General features: G+C 40.1%; 1 protein-coding gene across 1 annotated transcript in view; it reads left to right on the top strand.

Moving 5' to 3' along the window:
* adam22 (ADAM metallopeptidase domain 22) overlaps positions 1-25768 on the top strand; it is a 143954-nt gene that overhangs the window by 100049 nt on the left and 18137 nt on the right. Inside the window, exons 15-27 of the mRNA XM_017719809.2 lie at positions 12926-13025; positions 13891-13962; positions 14072-14164; positions 14260-14340; positions 15054-15104; positions 15436-15499; positions 15588-15693; positions 15778-15897; positions 17064-17232; positions 18199-18310; positions 21465-21555; positions 23044-23097; positions 23938-24045. Of these exons, the coding sequence (XP_017575298.1) occupies positions 12926-13025; positions 13891-13962; positions 14072-14164; positions 14260-14340; positions 15054-15104; positions 15436-15499; positions 15588-15693; positions 15778-15897; positions 17064-17232; positions 18199-18310; positions 21465-21555; positions 23044-23097; positions 23938-24045 (1221 nt within the window). The remainder of the gene's footprint in view (positions 1-12925; positions 13026-13890; positions 13963-14071; positions 14165-14259; positions 14341-15053; positions 15105-15435; positions 15500-15587; positions 15694-15777; positions 15898-17063; positions 17233-18198; positions 18311-21464; positions 21556-23043; positions 23098-23937; positions 24046-25768) is intronic.

Raw genomic sequence — 25768 nt, 5'->3', positions numbered from 1 at the left:
GACGTTATCACTCATATCACTAATGTTAGCTGGCTAGCTTGTTCCTAACAACCCAACACAATTTCATGGAAGCATCTATCATTTCCCCGTTTTTAGCTTGAACCTACAAAAATTGAAAGTTACGTAATTCTGAGCTCTGACTTCCCATTTCCAAGTTAAGCGAAACACAATATATGTACAGAATGTTGTATCAGAAGAACGTGAAAATCTGGAGAGGTGGACGCAATATAGGACATATAAAACACAGCTTCTGTTCGGAATGAGCCAAAATTTCGTTTCTATTCCCTGTTTCTAATAAAAGCCATTGCTTTTCATTTATTAAATACCCAAAAGAACATCACCGCACAACCCTAACATGGCTGGAATCATGACTATGGGCTTAGTGACAGAGCACACTGGCTGAAATGTACTGAAACATGTCACTGGCTCTCTGTGTTTGCTATGTGCTTAGCTTCTCAAGCGATACTTCTGGTCAGGGGTCTCACCCAAGTGGCACCAAACTTTTTTCTCTTTGAGAAATGTTCACCAGCCTCTCTCAAGGTTTACTGTGCACGTGAGACTCTTACTGCTTATTGTCACTTGTGTTGGATCCTTAAACGAAAGTATTATGAAAAGTACAACCGTAGTCGTTATTCACATGGTGGGCGGGGTTAATCACTGTTCCCCAGTCAGGAGGGACTTTTACACAAGCAAAGTTTGAGACTTCGGAAGCTGAGAGAGTCTAATGACTCTGAGGCAGACTTTCACAAACAGGCTTTGGGGGGGTCTAGACAAGTTCGTCCATTTTTGTCTTGCCATCGTTTTTGTTGTTTCGTCTCATCTATGGACGCCACAGTGCAATCAAACCACAAAGCTTAAAATCTCTAAACCAATTAACCTGAATATCAATGGCATTTCAGATACTTGTTCAATGATGAGCTGCCACTCCATCGATGGACGTTTTACTATTATTTTTTTCTCAGTGCCTGCATGTGCGTTCACATGTACAAAATACTTCATCTGTTCTGATGTTGTTAATACACGGTATGGCCAAAAGTATGTGAACACCCCTCCTAAATGGCCACACCCATTGCTAACAGGTGTGTAAAATCAAGCACATAGCCATGCGTTCTCCATAGGCAGACGTTGGCAGCAGAGTGGGTTGTACTGAAGAGCTTTAAATGTGGCATCATTAGTCAGTTTGTGACTGCTAGATCTGCCCCAGACAACCATAAGTGCTATTATTGTGAAATAGAAGCATCTAGGAGCAACAGTAGCTCAACAAAGCGGTAGAAGGTGCAAACTCACAGAGCAGGGCCACTGAATGATGACACATTAATTCATTAATTAAGTTACCCTTATTAGTCCCACAACAGGGAAATTTAACCCATCCGTGAAGTGAAACACCACATACACTCTAGTGAGCACACGCACACTAGGGGGCAGTGAGCACACTTGCCCGGAGCAGTGGGCAGCCCAATCCGCAGAGCAGTGCAGTTGGGGGTTAGGTGTCTTGCTCAAGGACACCTCAGTCATGTGCTATCGGCACCTCTAGCCCATGACTGTCCCCATGATGACACATCATGTGTATAATCACCTGGCTGCTGTTGGATCACTCAACTGCCGGCTGTAGTGACGTAAAACATGCCACCACTGGACTCTGGAGACAACAGTAAAGTTTGGTGGAGGAGGGATAATAAGTAGGGGCTATTTTTCACTGTTTTTGGCCCCTTAGTTCCTGTGAAGCATAATGTTAATATTGCCACATGCAAATACATTTTAGACAACTATATGCTTCCAACTTCGTGGCAACAGTTTGGGGAAGTTCCTGTTCCTGCATGACTGAGCCCCTGTGCACAAAGTGAGGTACATAAAGACACTTGCCTTTCTAGAAGAGTAGAGGCTGTTATAGCCGCAAAAACGAGGGGCCAACTCCATATTAATGCACATGGTTTTGGAACGGGATGTCCAGCAAGCTTATGTAGGTGTTGAGGCCAGTTGTCCATATTCTTTTGGCCATATAGTGTATTTATGAAAACCTGTCCACAGGTATATGAATGACTTAATCTCTCGAGATTAAGCAGGTAAGCAGCAACGGATTTCCAGTGCAGGAAGATGAGAGTCCCAATTACACAGCATTTAAAAAGCAGTCATTGACCGTGTTGACCATTAGACTGCTGGTAATGGTTCCTGTAACTGCTTTATTGCTTGATTTCAGGTGCTGACACTAATGGGCCATTGGTCTGAGAGAATTCACAGACAGACAGACAGGCAGACAGACACCAGCTCAGCTGTAGAGGCTTAAAGGCGCACAGGAACACTGTGACAGGCAGTGATTTAGTCTTGAGATAATGGGAGAGACAGTGTCAGAAATAATAAGGCAAAGGGCAAAAATGCTCACATACTCAACATTTTTGTCCCTTATAATGAATGTTCAGTGGCAACCCCCCCCCCAATGTTATTAATATTATTGTATAATTTGTTCTGGTGTTTTCTTTATGAATTTTGATCAGAAAAAGGTCATGTAACAATTGATTTCAACTTTTTATACACACAAGTATCATAAGAGGACCTCAGGAGGAACAATTAAATCTAAGAAAATGATAGGGTAAAGTGTAGGACAAGTTCAGGGGCAAAAAAGCCCCCCCAATGTTATTAATGTTCATTGTTTTTTGTTTTTTCTTTGTATTAATTTAGCAAACTCACATCAGGCTGGCTAATGTTTAAACACTGACTAGCCAACCAAACCTAATTGGACAATACTTTTTAAATACACAAGTAGATTTTTTTTTCTTTTTTGCTCATACAGTTTTTTTTGTAATTAACGTTTTTCCCTCCCAGTGTTTTTTTACTTTTTGATGATGATTTATGAATGGACAAATTTAGCTAGTTATCAAGCAACTTGCTAATATTTTAGCAAATATATTAATATGTTATATTTGTTGTATTTGTTTTAGGTCTCAATGCATAGATAACTTCAGGTAGCAATTTAGAGCAAAGCTCTTTAAAATTATGTCGACCTTTATTAACATGAGATTCTGAAGTAATGACAAGCACTTTTGTAAGTCGCTCTGGATAAGAGCGTCTGCTAAATTCCATAAATGTAAATGTAAATATGCTGAGTAAACCATTGACCAAAAGCAACTTTTTGAAGGGTCCATTTCGCAGAAAACTGAATTGTCAGTTTTGTCAGGACACAAAATCGCATCTCTGAAATGGTAACTTTACTGAAGAAGGAAAAAAACTAATTTACTTTGAATGGGAGATACTGAAATAAGTCTTTTTGGACTGTTTCTGCTGGTCCATTCCTCATGGAATTTTAACACAATTTAAAGGCCAGCTCTCGTTTTACAGTCAAGTAAAAGTGATAAGCAGTAAAAATTAAATTCCAGCAGTGATGACATGGAAACTTAGCTACAAACAGCCTGTTTTGGATTTCATTGTTTTGGTGATGTCAAGAAGGCCAACACTTACGTATTGTCCACCTATTCAACCTACAGCTGTTTAGCCCTGCTCAAAAGTGGGCAATAGAACTATATGATGAGGAAACTGAATCTATATGTTGCTCAATTCATACAGTTTTCTGCTGTTCAGGTTGCATGATTAGTATTTTGAATAAGTTAATATGTTATTTTTTGTGTATTCTAAAAAACAAAAAGGGCCCCACACAAGATGTTCTTGAATTTCAGTCAATAAGGGTGAATGTTGCCTCTTAAAAATGTTATAGCATTTGAAAGAGAAAGTGATGATGATGAAGTGCAGTCCAGGAGGAAGAGAAAAAAGTGGACGGAGTGGAGACAAGGCGAGTGTGATTCGACTAGCGTTCTGTAGAGGATTGAGTGATGTGCATTATTGTCTTGGCAAAGGCTCCGGACCTCCGGGGAGACTTTGCTGACTCAGAGCGTGCGAGTGAGACCAGCAGGAGTAGTCTATAATGAGATTGAGATTGACACTGCTACGCTAATGCTAACCACTCTGGAGACATACGTAAATAAGCCTTGCATTAGCAGTGCAGTCTTGTGTCTGGTTCCCATGGCTGAACTTCTTAGTACTGCATTAGTGAAAGCAGAGTAGAACCACCAGGACCTTGTAGGCCTTCAGAGAATCTGTCTGTAATTTTTTTATTCAAGCAGATTCATAATTGTCTTATTTGGTTGTTTTGTTTTGGCTGGAAACCAAAGGGTGAATGTCTTTTAAGCACCCAATGAAAAATTGAGCAGTCAGCATTTTTTCTCAGCGGTATAAGTAGATACAGCGAGCAGTGAGTTCCCCCATTGGTTAGGACTTCAGGAGCTGGGCTGAAGGCCTTATACTATGAATGCAATTAGAACGTGACAATGGAATTAACCAATCACATTTTGATTTACAAAATTTTCCAATAAAAAATGTCACTTTAGGTCTTCTGGAAGTTCTATATATGTCACTGATAGTGAATCTGAGCCATAACCTAACTAATGTTCAGTCAATTGTTAGAAAAGGAAAGCAGGGGGGGCGCCAGGGAGCACGTAATGGAGTAGACGCGTTTTAGCTGGGGGCTCCAGGCCAAGCTGATTTAACTCAGTTTTTCTACTACTTATTTTGGAAATTTGAGTGTTCCTTAGTTTCCGAACTCTACTAGCACAGTTTGACATCGACACAGTGACAATTTGGTTTGAAATGGCTCCGAAATCGGCCAAAAGCTCAAAGGATACGGAGAATCGTCAACCGGCCTCAACTGCTTCTCCCACACGTGGCATGTCGGAATCCGGCGAAACAGTCGCCGATTCTCCTCCAACGTGGGCTAAGAACTTGACAACGTCTGTCCAAGGTGGGCTCGATAATATCTCCTCTCGGCTAAGCAACATGGAGCAAACCCTGGCGGCGGTCCGGACGGAGCTGAAAGATTTTAAAGAAGCACTGAGTTCGCTCGGCGAAACTGTCTCGGCTCATGACTCACGAATTGATGCACTAGAGACAGCGCTGAAGGGGCTAGAGAGAGCCAACGCCACCATGCAGTTGAAAATAGACGATCTGGAAGGCCGATCCAGACGAAACAACATACGAATAATTGGAATTCCAGAAGGAACGGAGGGAACGCGCCCCACGGATTTTGTGGCGGGTTTGCTGCCCAAACTTTTGGGTGAAGAAAACTTCAAACTGCCCTTACTGGTGGACCGAGCGCATAGATCGCTCCGTCCTCGCCCGGCTGAGGGTGCCAAGCCTCGACCGTTCATTGCACGGATTCATCTATTTCAAGTTAAGGAAAAGATCTTGCAGCTCCGGAGATCCCATGGTCCTCTTCAATTTCAAGGACATAAAGTGCTCATTTTTCCGGACTACACCAGCTCCGTTATGGAGAAAAGGAAGCAATTCACGGAGGTGTTGCAAGAGCTCAGGAACTTGAAAATAACTCACTTTCTTCGGTATCCTGCGAGGCTTCACGTCGAGGTTGAGGGTCATTCACGGAGCTTTTCTGAACTGGCAGAAGCGAAGGCATTTGTGAGTTCTGTCTCGAAGACCAACAAGGATGAGTGAAGGGTGAGCTTATTTAGTCTTTTGACCTACAAAGAGGTAAAAGCGGAACATTACCTAAAAATTTGTTCAAAACTACTTGTTATCGTTCGGCTTAGATGTGAACTGTGTCATATTGTTTTATTACTATTTTTAAAACTGCCGTGTTTACGGCAGTCGTTATTTTTTTCATTTTACTATACTCTTTATTTTGATTCTTCACTGTTAATATTTATCCTTCTTGTACAATAAGATGCGTGCAGTTGCATTATAAATATTAGAGTGTCCGTGGATATTGTTGAATATAAGTTTGTATTGGAACAGAATAATATTTTATGTTAATTTATTCCCTTTTTTAAGTATTTAGAGACATGTGTGATCCAACTTCTCCTTTTGTGTTATGTGATTTGCTTGGTTCTGGGGCCCCTGACAGCCGTTGCTGCAGGTTTGCGTAGTAGAGGTAGTTACTCTATAGCTGTTGGCCTACCTAAACTTATGGGATTATTTAGACATTCCCGGGGTGGGAATAGGTCTATTTGTGGGTTTGGGACAGAGGGGTGGGTTTTTTTCTTTTTTAGTTGTATGTTTCTATTTTTTTCTCTAGTTGTCAGTCTTCCTTTTCTTGCAGTTTCTTTGGTCTCTTCAGACAAGCTTACTCCTGTGCACTATGAGTCAGATGTCATCTAGGATTAATACTTGTACTTCTGGCATCACCTTAGCCTCATGGAATGTTAGAGGAATGGGTCATCCAATCAAAAGGGGTCGGGTTTTCTCGCATCTGAAGATGTTGAAAGCTGATATAATTTTTTTACAAGAAACGCATATTAGTCCCACCCAGCAATCTACGTTTAGAGCACGTTGGATATCCCAGGTATTCCAGGCCTCATTTTCTTCAAAAGCTAGGGGTGTGGCTATTCTTTTTAAAAAAAATATCCCATTTCATCTTGAGAAGATGATAGCAGATCCACAGGGCCGATACATTATTGTATCTGGCCATATTAATTCATTTCCTCTCACACTGATTAATATCTATGGCCCTAATTTTGATTGTCCTGATTTTTTTCGTAAAATCTTTGGTCTGATCCCACTTGCCTTGAGTGAGAATATTATTATGGGAGGTGATTTCAACTGCTATTTAGATCCATATCTGGATAGACTCTCTACTAAGACTCCACCCACGTTGGCCACAGTACAAACTCTTAATAATCTACTCAAAGCAGGGAACATGGTGGATATCTGGAGGCTATGTCATCCAACTGGCAGGGACTATTCATATTACTCACATGTACATAAGTCTTATACAAGGATTGATTACTTCCTTGTGTCTTCTGAGTTGGTATCCAAAGTTTGCAATGTTAAATATCATAATATATTAATATCCGATCACAGCCCAATTACATGTGAGCTTCAGAACATTGTCTCCAAACCAGCGTATGCATGGCAGTTTAATTCTAATCTTTTATCAGATCCTGCCTTTGTCAATTATATGAAGGTAAAGTTCGCAGAATTCGCAGAATTTAATGACACAGCAGATGTATCAGACTCCACTCTCTGGGAAACGCTCAAAGTTGTTGTCCGTGGCTATATTTTGGCATTCGAATCCTCAAAGAAAAAAGAAATGAATCGGAGACTTGTTGAAATTGAGAATATGCTAAAAATAACAGAACAGAAATATAAGTCTTCCCTTTCAATTTCAGATTATAATAAAATTTTACAACTTAGGTATGAATATAATACTATTCTCAGACAGAGAGTTGAGCACCTTTTACTTAAACTTAAGAGGAAACAATTTGAGTTGGGAGACAAACCAGAGGGACTTTTGGCAAGGCAGCTTAGAGAAATTCGTGCGAAACAAGCCATTCATAGGATTCAGTCAAGATCAGGGGATTTAATTACGGATCATAAGGAGATCAACAATAGATTTAGAGATTTTTACACAGAATTGTACTCTGCCAAATTCTCGGCTTCAGAATCTGAACTGGACTCTTTCTTTAAAGATCTTGCCTTGCCGAGACTATCTGACTCAGCTAGAGAGTCACTGGATTCCCCTGTTACTCAGTCTGAGATCCTTGAGGCCATTAAAAGCTTTCCTTCTGGTAAAGCAGCTGGGCCAGATGGTTTTGGCTGTGAATTCTATAAATTTTTTTCTTCCAAGCTCTGCCCGTTTCTGCGGAGAATGTATGACGAATCTATTGTAAACAAACAATTCCCTGATTCCTTATATCATGCCAACATATGTCTTTTGCTGAAAAAGGGGAAGGATGATACAGACCCCGCCTCATATAGACCCATTGCCCTGCTCAATTTTGATCAAAAAATAATATCTAAGATAATGGCCAATCGATTAGCTAAACACATATCAGAGATCATTCACCCTGATCAGACAGGGTTTATTCCTGGTAGATTTTCCTTTTGTAATGTGCGTTTGCTTCTTAATGCCATGCGTGTGGCACAAAAAAGCAATTCCACTGCGGCTGTTGTTTCACTTGATGCACAAAAAGCCTTTGACCAAGTGGAATGGCCCTATATGCTTTATGCATTGAGGAAATTTGGATTTGGGGACTTTTTTATTGATTTGGTTAAGGCCATATATTTGCATCCATCATCTTCCATTTTAACCAATGCTGACCGTTCAACTCCTTTTTCACTTCAGCGTGGTGTTCGACAAGGGGATCCCCTCTCCCCACTTCTTTTCAATATTGCATTAGAGCCTCTTGCAGTGGGAATACGGAAACATCCAGACATTTGTGGTATTAAAATGGGAGATCTGGAGGCTCTAGTCATTCTTTATGCAGATGATCTGCTTCTGTGCATCTCAGATCCTGTATCTTCTATCCCCTCTCTCCTGGAATATCTAAAACTATTTGGTCAGCTGTCAGGATACACAATTAACTGGAATAAAAGCGAATTGATGCCACTCTCTCAAAATTTTGATCCAAATCTTTTGGCCTCCTTTCCCTTTAAGGTGGCCAGGGAACATTTAACTTATCTTGGGCTTCAGATTTCCTGGGATCCAAAAACAATATTTAGGTTAAACTTTCAAGCTGCGTTAGAAAAGTTAAGAACAGACGTTGAAAGGTGGAAATTGCTCCCCTTGTCTTTGATTGGTAGAATAAATGCAGTTAAAATGATTACACTCCCAAGAATTTTATATATTTTTCAAAATCTTCCTATTTTCCTCCCAAACTCTTTTTTTCAACAACTGGATGCAATTGTCTCATCCTTTGTCTGGGCTCAGAAGACCCCACGTATTTCCAAAATGCATCTACAGAAAGCTTCAGTCGATGGTGGACTAGGCCTGCCCAACTTTAAACACTATTACTGGGCTGCAAACGCCAGAGCAATTTCCTTTTGGCAACTGGGATCACGTGAGGGACTCATTTTGAATTCTACACCACTGTGGGTTAAATATGAGGCCGGATCAGTTACAAAGACATCCTTACCGGTCTTTCTGTTTTCTAAGGTGTCACCTAGCAATACTTTAATAAATAACAATTTCATTATTAAAAACTCACTTAAGATCTTAAACCAGATCAAACGCTTCACTAATGCACCACTAACTTCAGTCTATACCCCAATTATGTGTAACCATTTTTTTCTACCTGCTAAGATGGATAAAGCCTTTTCTGTTTTCGAAAGCAAAGGACTAAGAACTATAGAGGACTTGTATGTAGATGGGACCTTTATTTCATTTAATCAATTCAAAGATAAATTTAACCTTTCGCATATACATTTTTTCCGTTATTTACAGCTTCGGCATTACGTAAGACAAAATATTTCTCATTTTGAATCAAAGCCAAGCGATCACACATTATTTGGTTTTTTACACACAGACCCCACATCTAAACAATTGATTTCACATTTTATCACAGTTTTGAGATCTACTCCAGACACAACTAAATTTAGAGAGGCCTGGGCGAGAGAGATTGGTAGCGAAATTACAGAAGAGGTGTGGGTGGAGAGCCTGTCTCGGGTATTATGCTGCTCTGTAAATTCTCGATACAGGCTGATTCAGTTTAAAGTGCTTCACCGGCTGCATTACTCCAGGACCAAATTACATAAGATTTTTGAATCCATCTCACCTCTCTGTGAAAGATGCAAAATTGAGGAGGGCTCTTTGACTCATATGTTTATAACCTGCCCTGTGTTGCAGACCTTTTGGTCAAGAATTTTTGATTGGCTTTCCAAAATCCTTGAAATAAAATTAGACTTTGATCCCATAATCGTAATATGCGGGTGTTCTGCATTATCATCCACCTTCCCTTACAAGATACAACAGGTGGTGATGGCTGCTATGATTGTGGCCAAGAAGCTGCTCCTTTTAAATTGGAAATCGCCTTCAGCTCCATCGTTCAAACATTGGCTAGCTGAGATGCTCAATTTTGCCTCTATGGAGCATTTATGTAGCCGTCGACCAAGTGCACAGAAGTACATTAACCATATTTGGAATCCAATAATCAGTTATTTTAAGTAAATGTAAGACCACAAATGTAAGTAAATGTAAGAAAATGTAAGACCCCTTTTTTTTTTTTTTTTTTTTTTTTTTTTTTTTTTTTTTTCCCTCTTTCTCTTCTTCAATGCTGCTATTGTACATGCTACTGTCACTGTTGTTGTTATTTTTACTATTATTATCATATCATTCTGTTGGTATTATTATTTTTATTTATTTATTTTTTTAATGTGCTTGATAGGAGGGGGTTGGGTTAGATTGTCTGATATGTACACTCTTTTTGTTAGTTTGAACTGATTATACAACCAAAATAAGCTAAAATAAAGTATTCAAAAAAAAGAAAAGGAAAGCAGTGGTGGCAGCTCTGTGGCAGGACTCTGTACTGAAAAAGTCACACTGCGACATACACTGCAAAATATGCACTCACTGAGCACTTCATTATTGTTTCTATGCTCATCGTCCATTTTATCAGCTCCTTTTACTGTATAGGTGCACTTTGTAGTTCAGTTACAGACTGTAGTCCATCTATTTCTCTGATATTTTCTTAGCCCCCTTTCAGGAACCCCATGGACCCTCACAGAGCAGGTACTATTTGGGTGGTGGATCATTCTCAACACTGCAGTAACACAGAGCTGCTGGAGTATTTAAGCGCCTCAGTGTCACTGCTGGACTGAGAACAGTCCACCAACCAAAAAGATCCAGCCAACAGCGTCCTGTGGGCAGCGTCCTGTGACCACTGATGAAGGCCTAGAGGATGACCAACACAAAATGTGCAGCAACACACACTAACATACCACCAGCACATCACTGTCACTGCAGTGCTGAGAATGATCCACCACCCAAAGAATTCCTGCTCTGTGGGGGTCTTGATGGTTGAAGAACAGGGGTGAAAGGGAGCTAACAAAGTATGCAGAGAAACAGATGGACTACTGTCTGTAACTGTAGAACTAGAAAGTGCACCTATATAGTAAATGGAGATGATAAAATGGGCAATGAGTGTAGAAACGAGGGGGTGTTCCTAATAAAATGCTCAATGAATATATGTTAAATGTCTGTAGGGAACTACAAAAAAAAGCATATGCAATATTTTTACAAACTTGAAATGTCTGTATTAAGTCTAGAACGGTCAACATGTTTTGCACCAGTGTTGATCTAGTACTAGCATACTAATGGAATTCCTATAGACGTGCCTGCAGAAATGAGCTTAGTAGAAGTGTGTTGACCATTATGGCCAGAACTAAAGGCCTTGCTCTAGTAGTTATGGTTTGCCTGTAGGTGGTAAGGTGTACCAAAAGTGTCTGGATCCTTTTACAGCTTTTATTGTGTGTCATTCTGTGTGGTCTTGAGTATTTTCTACTTTTTCCATATTTTCCCGTTCCAGTTTCTCTCCAGGTGTCTTTTGTGTTGGTGTTGTGTTTGTCTTCTCCTCCTCTACCCTCAGTACACTTGAAAATCAGAGTCTCTATTATGACAGAGAACTTCTCATAATCAGCAGTTCCAGCTTTTCACATTCTGAGCAACGTTATGCTAAATATTATGGCTAAATTTGACATTGGTCACTTTATGTTGCATTCTACTCTCACTGTCCACTTCATTATAAACATCTATTTTGTCAGTCCAACATATATGTCACCTGAAAATGTTCAGCCACGAGCTGCTTATGCTACACTGACCACTTGTGGAGGGCTAGAAGATGGCTTGCACATCAACTACAGGGAACTATGAGCTGTAAACTGTTGTAGTTTTTAATTGAAATTGACCCTTGAGGGCTGTAGCATGGGTCATCAGTCGGCGAACTGAACATTCTACAAGTAAACCTGAAACAATTCTGCTGTACACTCTCTTAAAGGAGCACTGGAAGCTGAAACTAGCATTTAATATGTTGTAGCACATCACTGCACACCTCAGCCTCATCAGTTTTGCTGTATTCATTATTTTGTATCAATGTTTTCGTCCATCAGTGTTCTCTGACTACAATTCCCTGCATGCACTATGCACAGATGGATATGGATATACAACCACTGGGAATACCCCTTGCTATGATAAAGAAATCCTGGTCACTAGCATAGCCACAGATCATGCGGTGTCCCAGCAGTATCGTTAGCTATCTGGCTGTTTTCTGTATTAGCCAGATAAGACAAACATGGACGTAAAGTGGCACTGATGCGAAGCACCAGCATATATAGTGCCATACAGTACCCAAAAGGCCTAGAAGACATGCACTTCTCTCTTGTCTACAATGCTTAATAGAGCCATTCCAGCTAACCCAAGATTGTTTTCGCTCTAGTTACTAGATTGCCAATAGCTCCCCCTTATGGACAGTCTTATTAAATGTGAGTGATTGAGTGAGTGAGTTACAAGCAAGGTCCATGAGGTGCTTTGCATCCAAAAAAAAATTTCAAACACCTCAGCCTCAAAACAGTGGTAGGTTTCAAAACTTTATCTCAGCTTCATCAGAATGTGTTTTTTCTAGTCTTTAAACCTGAAAATCTCACTCAGGGCTATGGTCACCAAACCTGGTGATGGAGATCTACTTCCCTGAGGAGTCCAACCACAATCTGCCGCAACTGCACCAGTCAATTAACTTGTACAGAGATCACTGGTTGGCTGGATCAGATGTGTTAGTGTTACTTAAGGGGAGGGGGCAGCATGGTATATGCAGGCTGGAACTACACTCCACAGGAAAGTAGATCTCCAGGAGTACGGTTGGTGGCCACTGCTCTAGGATCTACTGTGGCATGGCATTTAAAGGCGAGTAGGCTTATTTACAACAGATGTAGCAATGGCTACCAGCAATTTTGAGTGTTCCTTTAACACCTAACTTCTTTAACTGTATATTGGGAACTGTTTTAATATTTCGTATATGTATTTGTAGGACATAATAAATCACACAGCCTGCTCTCTGCGTTAACCTGTAGTATTGGGCTTTGAAGACCCAGCTACTGGATGCTCACTCTTCTCTGTCCAGTATAACCTTAGCTCTCTGTGACTCTCTCTTTTTGACAGCTTCTACCTGCCCAAGAGGTTCTCTGACTGCAACGTAGAGGAGTACCACAACTTCCTAAACAGCGGCGGTGGGGCGTGTCTCTTCAACAAACCCTTTAAAGTGAGCCCCTGCCTTGCTGCTCTGCTGCCCTCCTGCACTGCATCAATAGCCTTTATGGCTTAACAATAGGGCTGCATTCGTTAATCACTGTCAGTCACCAATATCAATGCTGCAGAAGTCTGCAATATGCAAATGAGCTCTGAAACAAATCACACTTTTTTGCACACTGAGAGCATCTTGGCTAATTCCATCTGTTCCCAGTAAGTGTTCTGTGGGTTTTCGATGAGTCAGGGAATTCTTGTGGTCTAACAAATGCGAATGGTTTTGGTCAAAATAACACAAACAAAGTGGACAACTTTAAGGTAATTTGTAGTTGAACCCGCAGCAGTGCAGCTATTCAGCTCACATCACTTTAGGTCATTATGTGTGGTTGAGGTTTGTTCACCAGTAGAAAGTAGAATATTGCTGCTGTCGGCACAAAACCTTGTATCTCTATTTTTGTCATTTTTCAGTTTTTGACATAGTTTGAAGATGCCTGTTGGCCTTTACACTGTGTGTAACTCATATGATAGAGGGATCAAAAGAAATGGCCCAAAATGACTTGGAAAAAGTTCTGGTTCCATTGACCTACATTAAAAGTAAAGTATGTTTTTTGCTCCTCCTGTAAAGTTACCATTTTGGAGATACAAGGTTTTTTCGTCCGACAGCAGTGATATATGCAGCAACGCTGTCTATATTTGATTCTTTCATATTTTTTCTTCAAAATTTTCATCAAAATTTTAAGAAAATGCCTTTAAGTCAAAACCTTGATAGGCTACTGCCAGAAACAGCTAAATTATTTTAGCAGTATATCTACCTCATGTGAGTGGGCTGCCATGACCACCAGAAACTAGTCACTCCTCATGTGAATGTCCATCTTTTGTAGCTGTTGGACCCTCCGGAGTGTGGGAACGGGTTCGTGGAGCCGGGGGAGGAGTGTGACTGTGGAACCCCAGCGGTGAGGATTCTCTGGACATTCAAAACCTCGGTCTCCAAGAGAATCACAGACCAATGTGTTCATATCTCTCTCTCTCTCTCTCTCTCTCTCTCTCTCTCTCTCTCTGTAGGAGTGTGCTAGAGAAGGAGAAAACTGCTGTAAGAAGTGCAGCCTGACTCAGGGCTCTAAGTGCAGTAATGGTCTCTGCTGCAGTAACTGTCAGGTATGAAAAGCTTGTCTGTGTGTCAGACAGGCGTGTTTATGTGTGTCTGTGTGTTTGTAAGAGGTTTACATCGCAATTATCTGTTGTTTCTGTAGATGGAGTTTATGGGTGTGATCTGCAGAGAGGCTGTCAATGACTGTGATATACCAGAGAACTGCACAGGGAACTCCAGCCAGGTGAGGGTGCTCTTACACAGCCAGGATGCACCAACAATGTAATGTAATAACAGAGAAATTGTAGAGAGGAGAATTCCCACTCTGCAATGTGTTCTGGTTCCTCAAAAGCTGGAGGGCGCTCCTGAGCAAGTCCAATATGAATGGCTTCATATGGAGCATTGAAGCAAAATCATAGTTTATAATTGCTTAAACATTTTTAATGTAAAAGAATACAATCATTTCCTGAACACAGAGCAGCATAAAACATTTTAATGTTATATAATACTGTTATATTTTTAAGAGCTTTTAAACTCTTTAAAAGGAGTTTAAAACGGCACCTCATGTACGTTCATGATGTCTAAGAGTGTGAACGGCCAATGAGCTGCTCCACTTGCCAGCCAATCAGCACTCAGTAGCAGTAATGTGAGCGTCCTGCTGCCCAAAACCCGTTTGCTGTGGAAAAGAGGAAACAAACAAGTGCATTTTCTTTGCTTTTTTAGTGAAATACGTCCTTCTTCTTTCTAAAATTAAAGGAAAGTTCTGCTCAAGTGATTAGACACTATTTTAACTTTGCTTTTTGTTTTTAGTCGTTGACCTCCATTTACTCCCATTCATCCAAGACTCGCTTACAGGTGCCCTCCGCTGATTAGCAGTCCTGTTTTTGATATAAGGGGGGAAATAGGAAGCGGCCAGGCTCCACAGTGCTGAGTAAGGACTTTTATTTTGCTTTGCAGTGCCCTCCAAATGTACACAAAATGGATGGCTACACTTGTGAAAAAGATCAGGTAATTAGTGTCTTTTAATTAGTTACTTATTAATTTATTTTTAAGTATAATATTGTAGAATTATTTTTGTTTAAATTAAAAATATTTTTAAAAGAATATTTATGTTTTATTCATTATTATATTAGACTACTGTTTTGATTTGATGAAAATAAAGAGTATTTATTTCATAATTAAAATAGCTTATTTAAATATTAAGCATTTTTTGAATATTTTTTATGTACCATAGTGTTAAGTGGATAACTAAAACAAACATATTTATACCTATAATAAAATCTAAACACATAAAAAATAATTAACCTCTCATATTTTATGACCCTGTTTCTTGCCTCAGGGCCGATGTTTTAACGGGAGATGCAAAACCAAAGACAGACAGTGCAAGTACCTCTGGGGAGAGAGTAAGTGCTAAAATCACCAGTTAATTGCATCAACTCTGAGCCTGTGGGTTGGCAATACTGTGATGTGTAATATGCTGTTTCATTGTAGAGGCAACGTCTGCTGATAAGTTCTGTTACGAGAAGCTCAACATCGAAGGCACGGAGAAGGGGAATTGTGGGAAAGACAAGGACACATGGATTCAGTGTAAAAAGCAGTGAGTCTGAATGTCCATCTTTGTGTTCAGTGTGATCACCGATGTCCAGGAGAAACAAACGTGATGAGATTTGTATGTTTTTAGGGACGTGCAGTGTGGATACCTGCTGTGTTCAAACATCTCTCCAGCACCCAGACTGGGAGAACTGCAGGGAGGCCTGACCTCCTTTTCTGTGGCCCAACACAGCGCTTCACTGGACTGCAGGTCAACACCAGTTAAATCAGAACACAACATAAAGTGTCTCATCAAAGTGGTGTTGAGCCACCAAGAGCCACCCAGAACAGCTTCAGTGCATTTTAGCATAGTGCCTAATAAAGTGGCCAGTGAGTGTATATACATTCATAGTCAGAAGAAAACCTCATATCTCCAAAATGGTAAATTGACAAGAGAAGGAAAATCATACTTTACTTTTAAGTAAGTAAATGGAACCAGACTCTTCTAAGTCATTTTGGGTCAGTTCTTTTAATCCATTCATCATGAAATTGACATAAAATGTAAAGGCTAACAGGCTTCTTCTGAAAACAGTGATATATATATATATATATATATATATATATATATATATATATATATATATATGTTTGTGCATTATGTTGCCAAAAGTATTCACTCGTCTGCCTTCATGGGCACATGAAATTGAGTAATGTCCCATTCTTAATCCATAGGGTTTAATATGATGTTAGTCCACCCTTTGCAGCTATTACAGCTTCAACTCTTCTGGGAAGGCTTTGCTCAAGGTTTAAGAGTGTGTTTATGGGAAGTTTTGACCATTCTGAGAGGAAATTTCACAACTGGACTTGTTGCACAGCTGGCGCCCGATCATGGTACCACGCTGGAATTCACTGAGCTCCTGAGAGCGACCCATTCTTTCACTAATGTCTGTAGAAGCAGTCTGCAGGCCTAGGGGCTTGGTTTTATACACCTGTGGTTGGATTTTATTTTTTGCACTGAACTTTGCAGAAAAATATCATATACCACATTCAAATGTGTTCTCTATTGAACATGTCGTAACTTATTTTTGTATAGAAAAGAAACCCAGCATGTAAATTGACTGGGGTTGTTCAAACCTTTGCATATAGTTATGTGTACACATATACAAACCTATAAACATACAGATCAGGCTTTTGAGATGCTTTTAATACTAAATTTGCAGTGATGATGTTTCCCAGTCTGTGGAGCACTAAATAGTTCAGTGTTTCTTGTCTGTCAGTGCACCATTTCAGCTTGTGAAGGGCTTAGGGATTAAATTTTGAGTTGAATCAGGTATGTGTGAAGTGAAAGCTCGCTACTGTAATATGGCACTGCAAGCCTGACAGAGTCCCACAGAGCGATCAGTTACTGATTGTTTATTTGCGTCTTTTGTGTGGCAGTGGAGGGCATGTGATAATAGATGGAGACACTGATTTGGGTTACGTGGAAGACGGCACAGCGTGTGGGACTGACCGTATCTGCTTCAACCACAAATGCCTCCCAATGCAGGAGTTCAACTTCAGCACCTGCCCTGGCACCAATGACAGAGTTATATGCTCTGGACATGGGGTAAGTGTGTCTGTCTAATTGCACATTATTTCACACAATATAAATAGTTTGTTAATCAATATTTGGCCTTTTCAAAGCTGATATCGCAGAAGGCCACAATATGCAAATAGATTCTCAGACCAGTCAAGAGACATGTCATTAACGCGCTGTGGGCATCCTGACCAATCACAGTTCCACATGAGTTTCTGTGGGTGTTTTGATGAATCAAAGTGGTTTATCAAAATTTTCTTGCATAATCAACTTTTTGAGATGATTGCAGTTGTTCGGGCTGACTGCATTCATTATCTACAGTAGGGGTGGGCAATATAATATTTTATTGTTATCATGATACATTTAGTCACATGCTTTTCTGGGTATATTGTGGATATTGTGAGTACTTAAACAACACTGACTAACTCAATGTTTCATTACATAGTGAGCATAATTATCCCTGTTTAGTTGTATTTAGTGTAGTGCAGTTTGTAAAACATTGAATAAAAATCAATGTAGCTTTATTTTTATTATCATTATCATTATTATAGTATTTTTAATTAGGGCACTAGAGGCTCTATTTTGTCTGTTAAATCTTTATAAAACTATATATTGTGTCCTATCTAATCCGGACTCAGTATATTTCAGTCATATTTTTCTGCAACAAACAATAAATGCCAAAAAAGCAGTAAATCCATTCAGTGAGTCATCATGGGGATTATGAAAACAAGGAAAGTTCTACCAACTTCTAACTTACTGCTCTAATGTGTTTTCAGATGGCCCCCTAGACATACTACCATGGTTCACTGGGGGTTGAAAACTGCTGATGTAGAGCATCTATCCCTGATTTCTGTGTAGACAGTGTTCAAGCTTTCAGCAGACTATACTGGACAGTGTTCATGGAACAACTATATATAAATCAATGAGCAGCAAGCTAACAAAAGCAACAGCAAAGTCAAACACTACAGTTTTTGGTCTGCGTGTGGCACGTTGCAGGTATGCAGTAATGAGCTGAAGTGTGTGTGTCACCTGGGCTGGGCGGGTGAAGACTGTAACTCCACATCTCCTCTCAGCTACCTGGTGGTGGGACCCACAGCCACGTCCTCAGGTAAAACCCCCACATCTGACTACCTTTCTCTGCTCACAGTGTGGCCGGAGATGTTTAACTATAGCTTGACAGCTCAGTGAATCTCCTTAAAAGTAAATACATTAAAAGTGCATCTTTAAACTGGGGAACAGGTATTTTACTGTTGTAAACAATGTAGCGCATGAGCGCATGGCTGCAATCACATTGTTGCTCTTTCATTTTCTGCCTTGTTTGAAGTGATACCAGTATTTGATTTGAAATTCAATATATAATTGAATGACATAATTCATTTATGTTATTTTGTCCAATTGCTTTTGAGCCCCTAAAATGGGGGGACACTGAAAACACTTTCAAATTAAAGCTGAAAGTCTACACTTTTTGGGCTTACACCGATCAGACATAACATTCTGACCACCTCCTTGTTTCTGTGCTCATTGTCCATTTTATCAGCTACACTTACTATATAGGAGCACTTTGTAGTTCTACAGTTACAGACTGTAGTCCATCTGTTTCTCTGATACTTTGTTACCCCCTTTTACCCTGTTTTTCATTGGTCAGGACCCCCATGGACCCTCACAGAGCAGGTACTATTTGGGTGGTGGATCATTCTCAGCACCGCAGTAACACTGACGTGGTGGTGGTGTGTTAGTGTGTGTTGTGCTGGTCTGAGTGGATCAGACACAGCAGTGCTGCTGGAGTTTTTAAACACCTCAGTGTCAAAGAAGGACTAGAGGATAACCAACACAAACTGTGCAGCAGCAGATGAGCTGTCGTCTCTGACTTCACATCTGCAAGGTGGACTGACAAGGCAGGAGTGTCTAATAAGAGTGGACAGTGAGTGGACACAACTCCAGCAGCACTGCTGCGTCTGATCTACTCGTAGCAGCAGAACACACACTAACACACCACCACCACGTCAGTGTTACTGCAGTGCTGAAAATGATCCTCCACCCAAATAGTACCTGCTCTGTGAGGGTCCATGGGGGTCCTGACCACTGAAGAACAGGGTAAAAGGGGGCTAACAGAGTATCAGAGAAACAGATGGACTACAGTCTGTAACTGTAGAACTACAAAGTGCTCCTATACAGTAAGTGGAGCAAGGAGGTTGCCTGATCAGTGTATATTCCCTGATATTCACTTGACTGATAAGAGGACAGTGCACTACTACTACAGTTCTTCACTAAAGCACTATGAAGAGGACACATCCATAATGCATCTGTCTGTGTATTTAGGCTCCACAGTGCATTTTCTCATCTGTCTGTTATTACTTTTGATTTCTGTTTTCATATTTATGTTCGCCAGTCATGCACATTTTCACACGGTCGAAATTGTTTTCCTTTTTCTTTCTGTTTCTTTTCATAGCTTTCGTTTTCACGCACTCATTCTTTGTCGACAGGCTCATGTCTTTTGCTGGAGTTTCAGTGAGGTCAGATTTGAGTTCTTCTTTGTTGGGTGTTTGTCTTTTTCCCCCTTTTTTCTTTGTCTGTGTTTTTTGCCCCATGTATACCCCACGCCTTCCTTTTCTCCATTGCTGGTTTCTCCATTCTAACTCTTTACACTTGATTTGAGGTGACTCTGTGTAACGTTGGTGTTGTTTTGGAGTGTGGTGTTGTGTCTGGTCTTTTCCCAGTTTTTTTTTCCTAACTTTCTTTCTTTCTTTCTATTTTATGTATTTATGTATGTAGTTATTTTATGAATTAAGTGCAGTTAAACCTATGTTGTCATTCTGTTGTATTACTTTGCATTTGGTAACAATTTTGTTGGGGTCAATATTTAATGTATAATATATACCAAATTTACCAATATTATATAAATCTAATAAAGCCTGGCTACTTTGCACAGCACCTCTGGAATATTGTAGGATGCAGTTGTAGCAAATGTGCTCTTGGAAGCCCATTCCTGCCAGCTAGAGGAGAAAAATATTACCCAGGAGTTTTTTTTCTCATTCTAATTTTCTCTTTTTGACTTAGTGTCACAAAATAGTGACTTGTTTTCTCAAAATATTGACTTAGTATCTCAAAAATAACGACTTAGTTTCTCATAATAATGGCTCACTGTTGAAAAAAATGACTTATTGTTAAAATAATAGACTTATTATGTCAAAATAGTGAATTCATGACTTGTAATGTCTTGCTTTGTCAAAAAATTGACCTATTTTCTCAAAATACTGACTTACTATGTCAAGACAAACCTGTTCTTTTGAAATATTGACGTACTCTGTCAATACTAAATCACTCTAAATAACATAATATCTATGTTATTTAGATATTAAGTTGGTATTTTGCAAAAATTTGTCATTTTATTGAGATAAATAGTCAATATTTTGATAATTGATTGGGGTATGGGATATAGAATTCCACGTTTTTTTATTTTCTGAGTGAAAAAAGTGAACACATCCTCTATAGGGGGCTTACATGTGGCATTTATACAATTTCATTGCACAATTTCTATTTATTTGCTTAACATATTGTGCTATATAATGTGCCATAATGTCTGCACAGACCACATTTAATTTTTTTCCCCAATATGTTACATTTAGCAAATAAACAGTAATTCTGCATTTAAATATGCAGAGGTGTGTTCTTTGTAAAGGATGTGTTAGTAAATCAACATGTCATTTGACCAGGGGTGCCAAAACTTTTGTTTTGACTATATTCTAACCTCTGAAAAATGTTTATTTGGGCAAGGAATGTTTCAAGTGCCAGTAAGGCTAACGGTCATGGCTTGCTGGAATCAGTTAGCATGACTTTATCAGCACGTTTCCTATCAGCTTACATTGTCTTATTTGCAACGTTAGCTTTCTGGTTAAATGGAACTAGAATGGAGCTTTTCAGGGTCTTCCAATGAGCTCAGATCCGCTCGATATGAAACATCCAGTGTTGTTTTACTTTGTGTGAATGACAGTAATTCCAGTTGTTGGGCTGTTTTTGTGCCTGGTCTTCGTTGAGGTTGGTCAGGGTGTTTAAAACATCACTCTTCTCGGGAAAGTCCGAATTTTTGTCCTGTCTAACAACCTACCAACCCTGCAGTTAGTTCTATCAGAGGTGTGTGGCTTTTAAAAACAGTTCATTCATCTATGATTGCTAACTTTAGCATTAGCCCTCGTTTGTCTTGTGGAGTGTGTGTCCATTGCTGTCTTGTCTCTGGAGTAAACGTGGCCTCTTTTCCCTGGCAGGCATCATCAGTACCAACATCATCATCGGAGCTATCGCTGGATCTATTCTCGTCCTGGCCCTCATACTGACCATCTCCGCATGGGGCTACAAGTGAGAGAGACACACCGGCACACACAGATACATACAGACACAAACAATATAGCCACTGTTGGAAAAGCTGAGAAATTCAGCTTTTTTCTTTTCTGTTAAATCATTTTAACCTGTCACATTATCTTTGTCAAGGGTGCCAATAATTCTGCAGGGCAGAATCTGCAAGTGTATGTAGCTAGTAATACCCCCCCCAGGGGCAATAATCGCTGACAGTTTACAGAGAGTTTGCACAGATTGGGGGCAGCCAGTTTAACAAGTTATCTTCTAAGAACACATGCTTTGTTAGTAGCATGACCAATAATTGCGATATATCCCCCTGTTTTGCTCATTCTTTTTGTACAGAATCCTGTTTCCACCCGTTACACAAGAAGTTATTTGTTTTCCCCTTTTCTAGCAGCAGTGTGTCCATATTTGTACCTTATATTTTTGACTGCTCATCTCAAAGTAATGACTTTTTTATTGATAATTTAACTTAGTAAGACAAAACATTGCCTAATGTCAAAATAATGACTCTTTCTTGAGACTGAATTGGTTGAAATAATGGCTTTTTTTTTAAATACTCACTCACTTTCTTGATATTTTGACTGAGTAAGTCAAAATAACTTAATTTAAATGACTTAATAGAACTTAAAATGTTGAAATAATGACTCAGTTTCTTGAGATTTTGACTTTTATGTGTTATATTTTTGAGAGATCATAATTTGAAATACTTCTCTGAATGACAGGTGACTTTTTTTCCCACCTTGTGGAAACGGCTTTCCATTGGAAGCGTATCTCTGAGCACTAACATTGGTGGCTGTGTTAAGCACCAGAAATAAGACAAGCTTTTTAAGGCAAAATCAGCCAGTAACTACTGTCAGCCTTCGTAAATGGGAGTGTGTAGTTTGTTATAATTATAATCCCCTCCAGTATTTTGTGCTTTGAGAGTTAAACTCCTGTAAAGGCACTGCATACACACTTAAGATAGTTAAAGGTGGTTCTTTAAGGGTGCTTTAGTAAAGACAATGGTGCTATATAGAACCATTTGCGTGCTTATATGGTTCTTTGCATGGTGAAATGGATCTACAGATTGATGGAGAACGTGTTGTATGGGGCTCTATACAGCAACAAAAAGCTTGACATTGTAACAAAAGCGAAAACCTGTTTAGTGCTGTTTAGAACCATTTTCAAAAAGGTTCTATATGGAACAGCACATTCTCCATCAATCTGAACTATGGAAAAGACTATTTATGCATGCAAATAGTTCTATAGAGAGCCCATGGTTGGCTTTTACCGAAGAACCCTAGAAGTGCCATCTTTTTTAAGTGTGTAGGCAATGATGCCCAAGCATGAAACAGCAGCAGTCGCCCCTTTGATTCTTTTGTAGGGCTTAAAGGCCTGTTGTACGGCACAATCACAAGTGCAAAACACTAGTAGATCTGCCTTCTGGGTATTGAAGTGATAAACTCTTGAATGCCCTGTTTTCACTGTCTTTTTTCCCTTATTCAGGAGCTACAGGCAGCGGCAGTATGCAGAGTCTGAAGTACATCGAAGATTCTGCCGGTTCGTTGTCCTTTTCTTATACCTCTCGTGTGCATTGCTTATGGCTATGTTTGTTATGAAACATCTACTATAGTGGTTCACAACCCTGACCCTCCTCCTAACATGTATTTAATCTAGGATTCATGAGCGAATCTCACACTGTCTAACTGGCTTTTGCAGATTTCTTTGGGTGACTGAAATATTGGGGATCACACACTAAAAGATTAGGATCACACACTGCTCAACTATTCCGCTGCTGCTGTACAGAACGAAGCTCACTGAGCTCGCACAAACTCATTTGTTCACCCATTACTAGGAGACTCAAATAAACAGACACAGAGATGCTGCTGCTGTTTTCTCTGCCGTTTGCCGTGCACGGTGAAGAAACGGCAGGGAAACATGTTAAAGAGGCTCATGGATTTAAAAATGTGATTAGTGTGGTTTTTTGAGAGTTTTGGAGTGCCTTAATCTCGGCTCATTGAAAAGGTTCGCCCCAGACACAAATGTCTTTTCGCCATTTTTCTTAGTTTAGTTGCTGTATTTTCTTCTTTTGTGCGGTCAGTTTTCATTGGCCACTGCAGGATGGAGTTCAGATGGAGTCGTGGATCAGTTTACACTAAATTCCGCTCAGTCAGGTCGAAAAAAATCGAACATTTTAAACTCTGACTGGTCTGAAATCTGAGTCTGTGCCCCTCAAACACAACTCTACTCTCTCTCTGACTGTCGAGTCAGACTGACCCAAAAATCTGCAGACTAGAGCCAACCAGCACAGACTCAGTCAGACTGAGAGTCGGGGCTAAAGCCGGGGGAAAAGTCGTGTAGTGTAACCCAATCTTTACTTTGTTTGCTCATATTCTCCAGGCAAATGCCGCCGGGCGACTACGTAAAGAAACCAGGTGATGCCGACTCGTTCTACAGCGACGTTCCACAGGGCGTGAGCTCCAACTCAGGCAGCAGCTCCAAGAAGAGGTCTGCTTACCTGTCCCACCTGCAGATCTGCACCTCCATCCCCTCCATCAGCCAAAACATCTCACTGTTCGGCTTCAGGTGTGCACCTGTGTCCATCTTCATCCTCATCCTCAGCCAAGAGCAGCACACAACCCTCTGTTTAAAAGCCTACGTCTAAAAGTGAACCGTAGTCGTTTGTCAAAAGCAGGGCTGCACAGTTTACTGCAGGCTTTTCCAATCACACATTGTTGCAGCTTCCCTGTTCCAGCATAGCAATTCAAATCATACAGTAACGTCAAGCCATTCATGTTGTGATCTTATTGTTCATAGGGTAAAAATGAGGCTGTACGTAAAGCTGTCAAACCACCAGGTATGGGGATGTGTGTCCCAGTCAAACATCAGAAACAAATCAATGTCCCACACTAAAGTGATCGTGGAGGAAAATATATATAATGTTATTTTTATTAATTTAAGTTTTTTTTGTTTGTTTAAAAATGACATAAAAACAAAAGCAAAAGCTGGAACAACCCTGGTCAATTTACATGTTTGTTGCCTTCCTAAATGAAAAGAAGTTAACACTGCCTCTACAGAGAACACTGTGCCATTTAATTTTTTGCTAATTTTAGTGCACAATTTTATTTAATTGTGGCTTTTTACATAGTGGAACAAAATTTACCATAACATTTAAAACAGCCATAACATTTGCCCGGGCCATTTTTTTCTGAATATGTAAATAAATAAATAAAAATATATAATAATAAATATTAGTTATCAATATTTGTTTGTTTTCACTCTTTAAAAAAATCAACAAAACATAATTTGACCAGGAACACTCAAACCTTATATGGCTGTATGCCCACCTTTCCACAATGGGGAAATTTCACCTCCGTATTTAACCCATCCGTGCAGTGAAACACCACATACACACTAGTGAAGATACACACTAGGGGGCAGTGACCACACTTCCCCGGAGCAGTGGGCAGCCCTATCCGCAGTGCCCGGGGAGCAGTTGGGCATTAGCCGCCTTGCTCAGGGGCACCTGGCTCTGGGGATCTAACCGGTCGCAAAGGCTGGTTCCCTAACCTCCAGCCCACAACTGCCCCCATAAATACGTATTTATGTAGTTCTGGATTTTTAGATCTGGATCTGGAATGTGTAGTTGTCAGGATTCACAGAGGAGAACATAAGTCTAGAAGAAAAGAAACACTTGTATAACGACTTTTTCTCAAAATCAAAAGGTCGCTAATCTACCAGGAAAGGAGAACCTGAACATCTTAAAGCATCCTACACATAAACAGGAAGAAATGAGGGATGAACAGAACTACATGCTCCTACTCGCACACATTCACTGTCCAGTATACAGATACACAAAGGTTATTTTCTGTTATAGACAAATAGCCTCTGACTATAGCTCAGCACAAGCCTGGCAGATGGCAAAAAGCACGACACTAAGCAGCCAAACAACCCCATGCTGACCCACCTCTCTTCAGTAGTGTAGCGCCCTCTGCTGAGAGTGATCACACTTCTCTAAAGAGAGAGGAGCACAGAAGCCCAGTTCTGAATGACACTCTAAGCCCTGCGTTCCTCCTCAGTCCATGCTTTAATAACATCATTGACATTTAGATCTGTAGAGCAAGAGACCTGAAGGGTGTTTGGTTTTAAAGTATGCATTTCTCTGATCCTTGCCTGTATCTCTTAGAATTTTAAGCAACAAGACTGGCTAAGTCCTCTGCGAATGTGCCAT

This window comes from Pygocentrus nattereri, chromosome 24, assembly GCF_015220715.1.
Source record: "Pygocentrus nattereri isolate fPygNat1 chromosome 24, fPygNat1.pri, whole genome shotgun sequence".
Classification (NCBI taxonomy): domain Eukaryota; kingdom Metazoa; phylum Chordata; class Actinopteri; order Characiformes; family Serrasalmidae; genus Pygocentrus; species Pygocentrus nattereri.
Note: the sequence above shows the minus strand (reverse complement) of the source record. Positions and strands in the feature narration are given on the sequence as shown.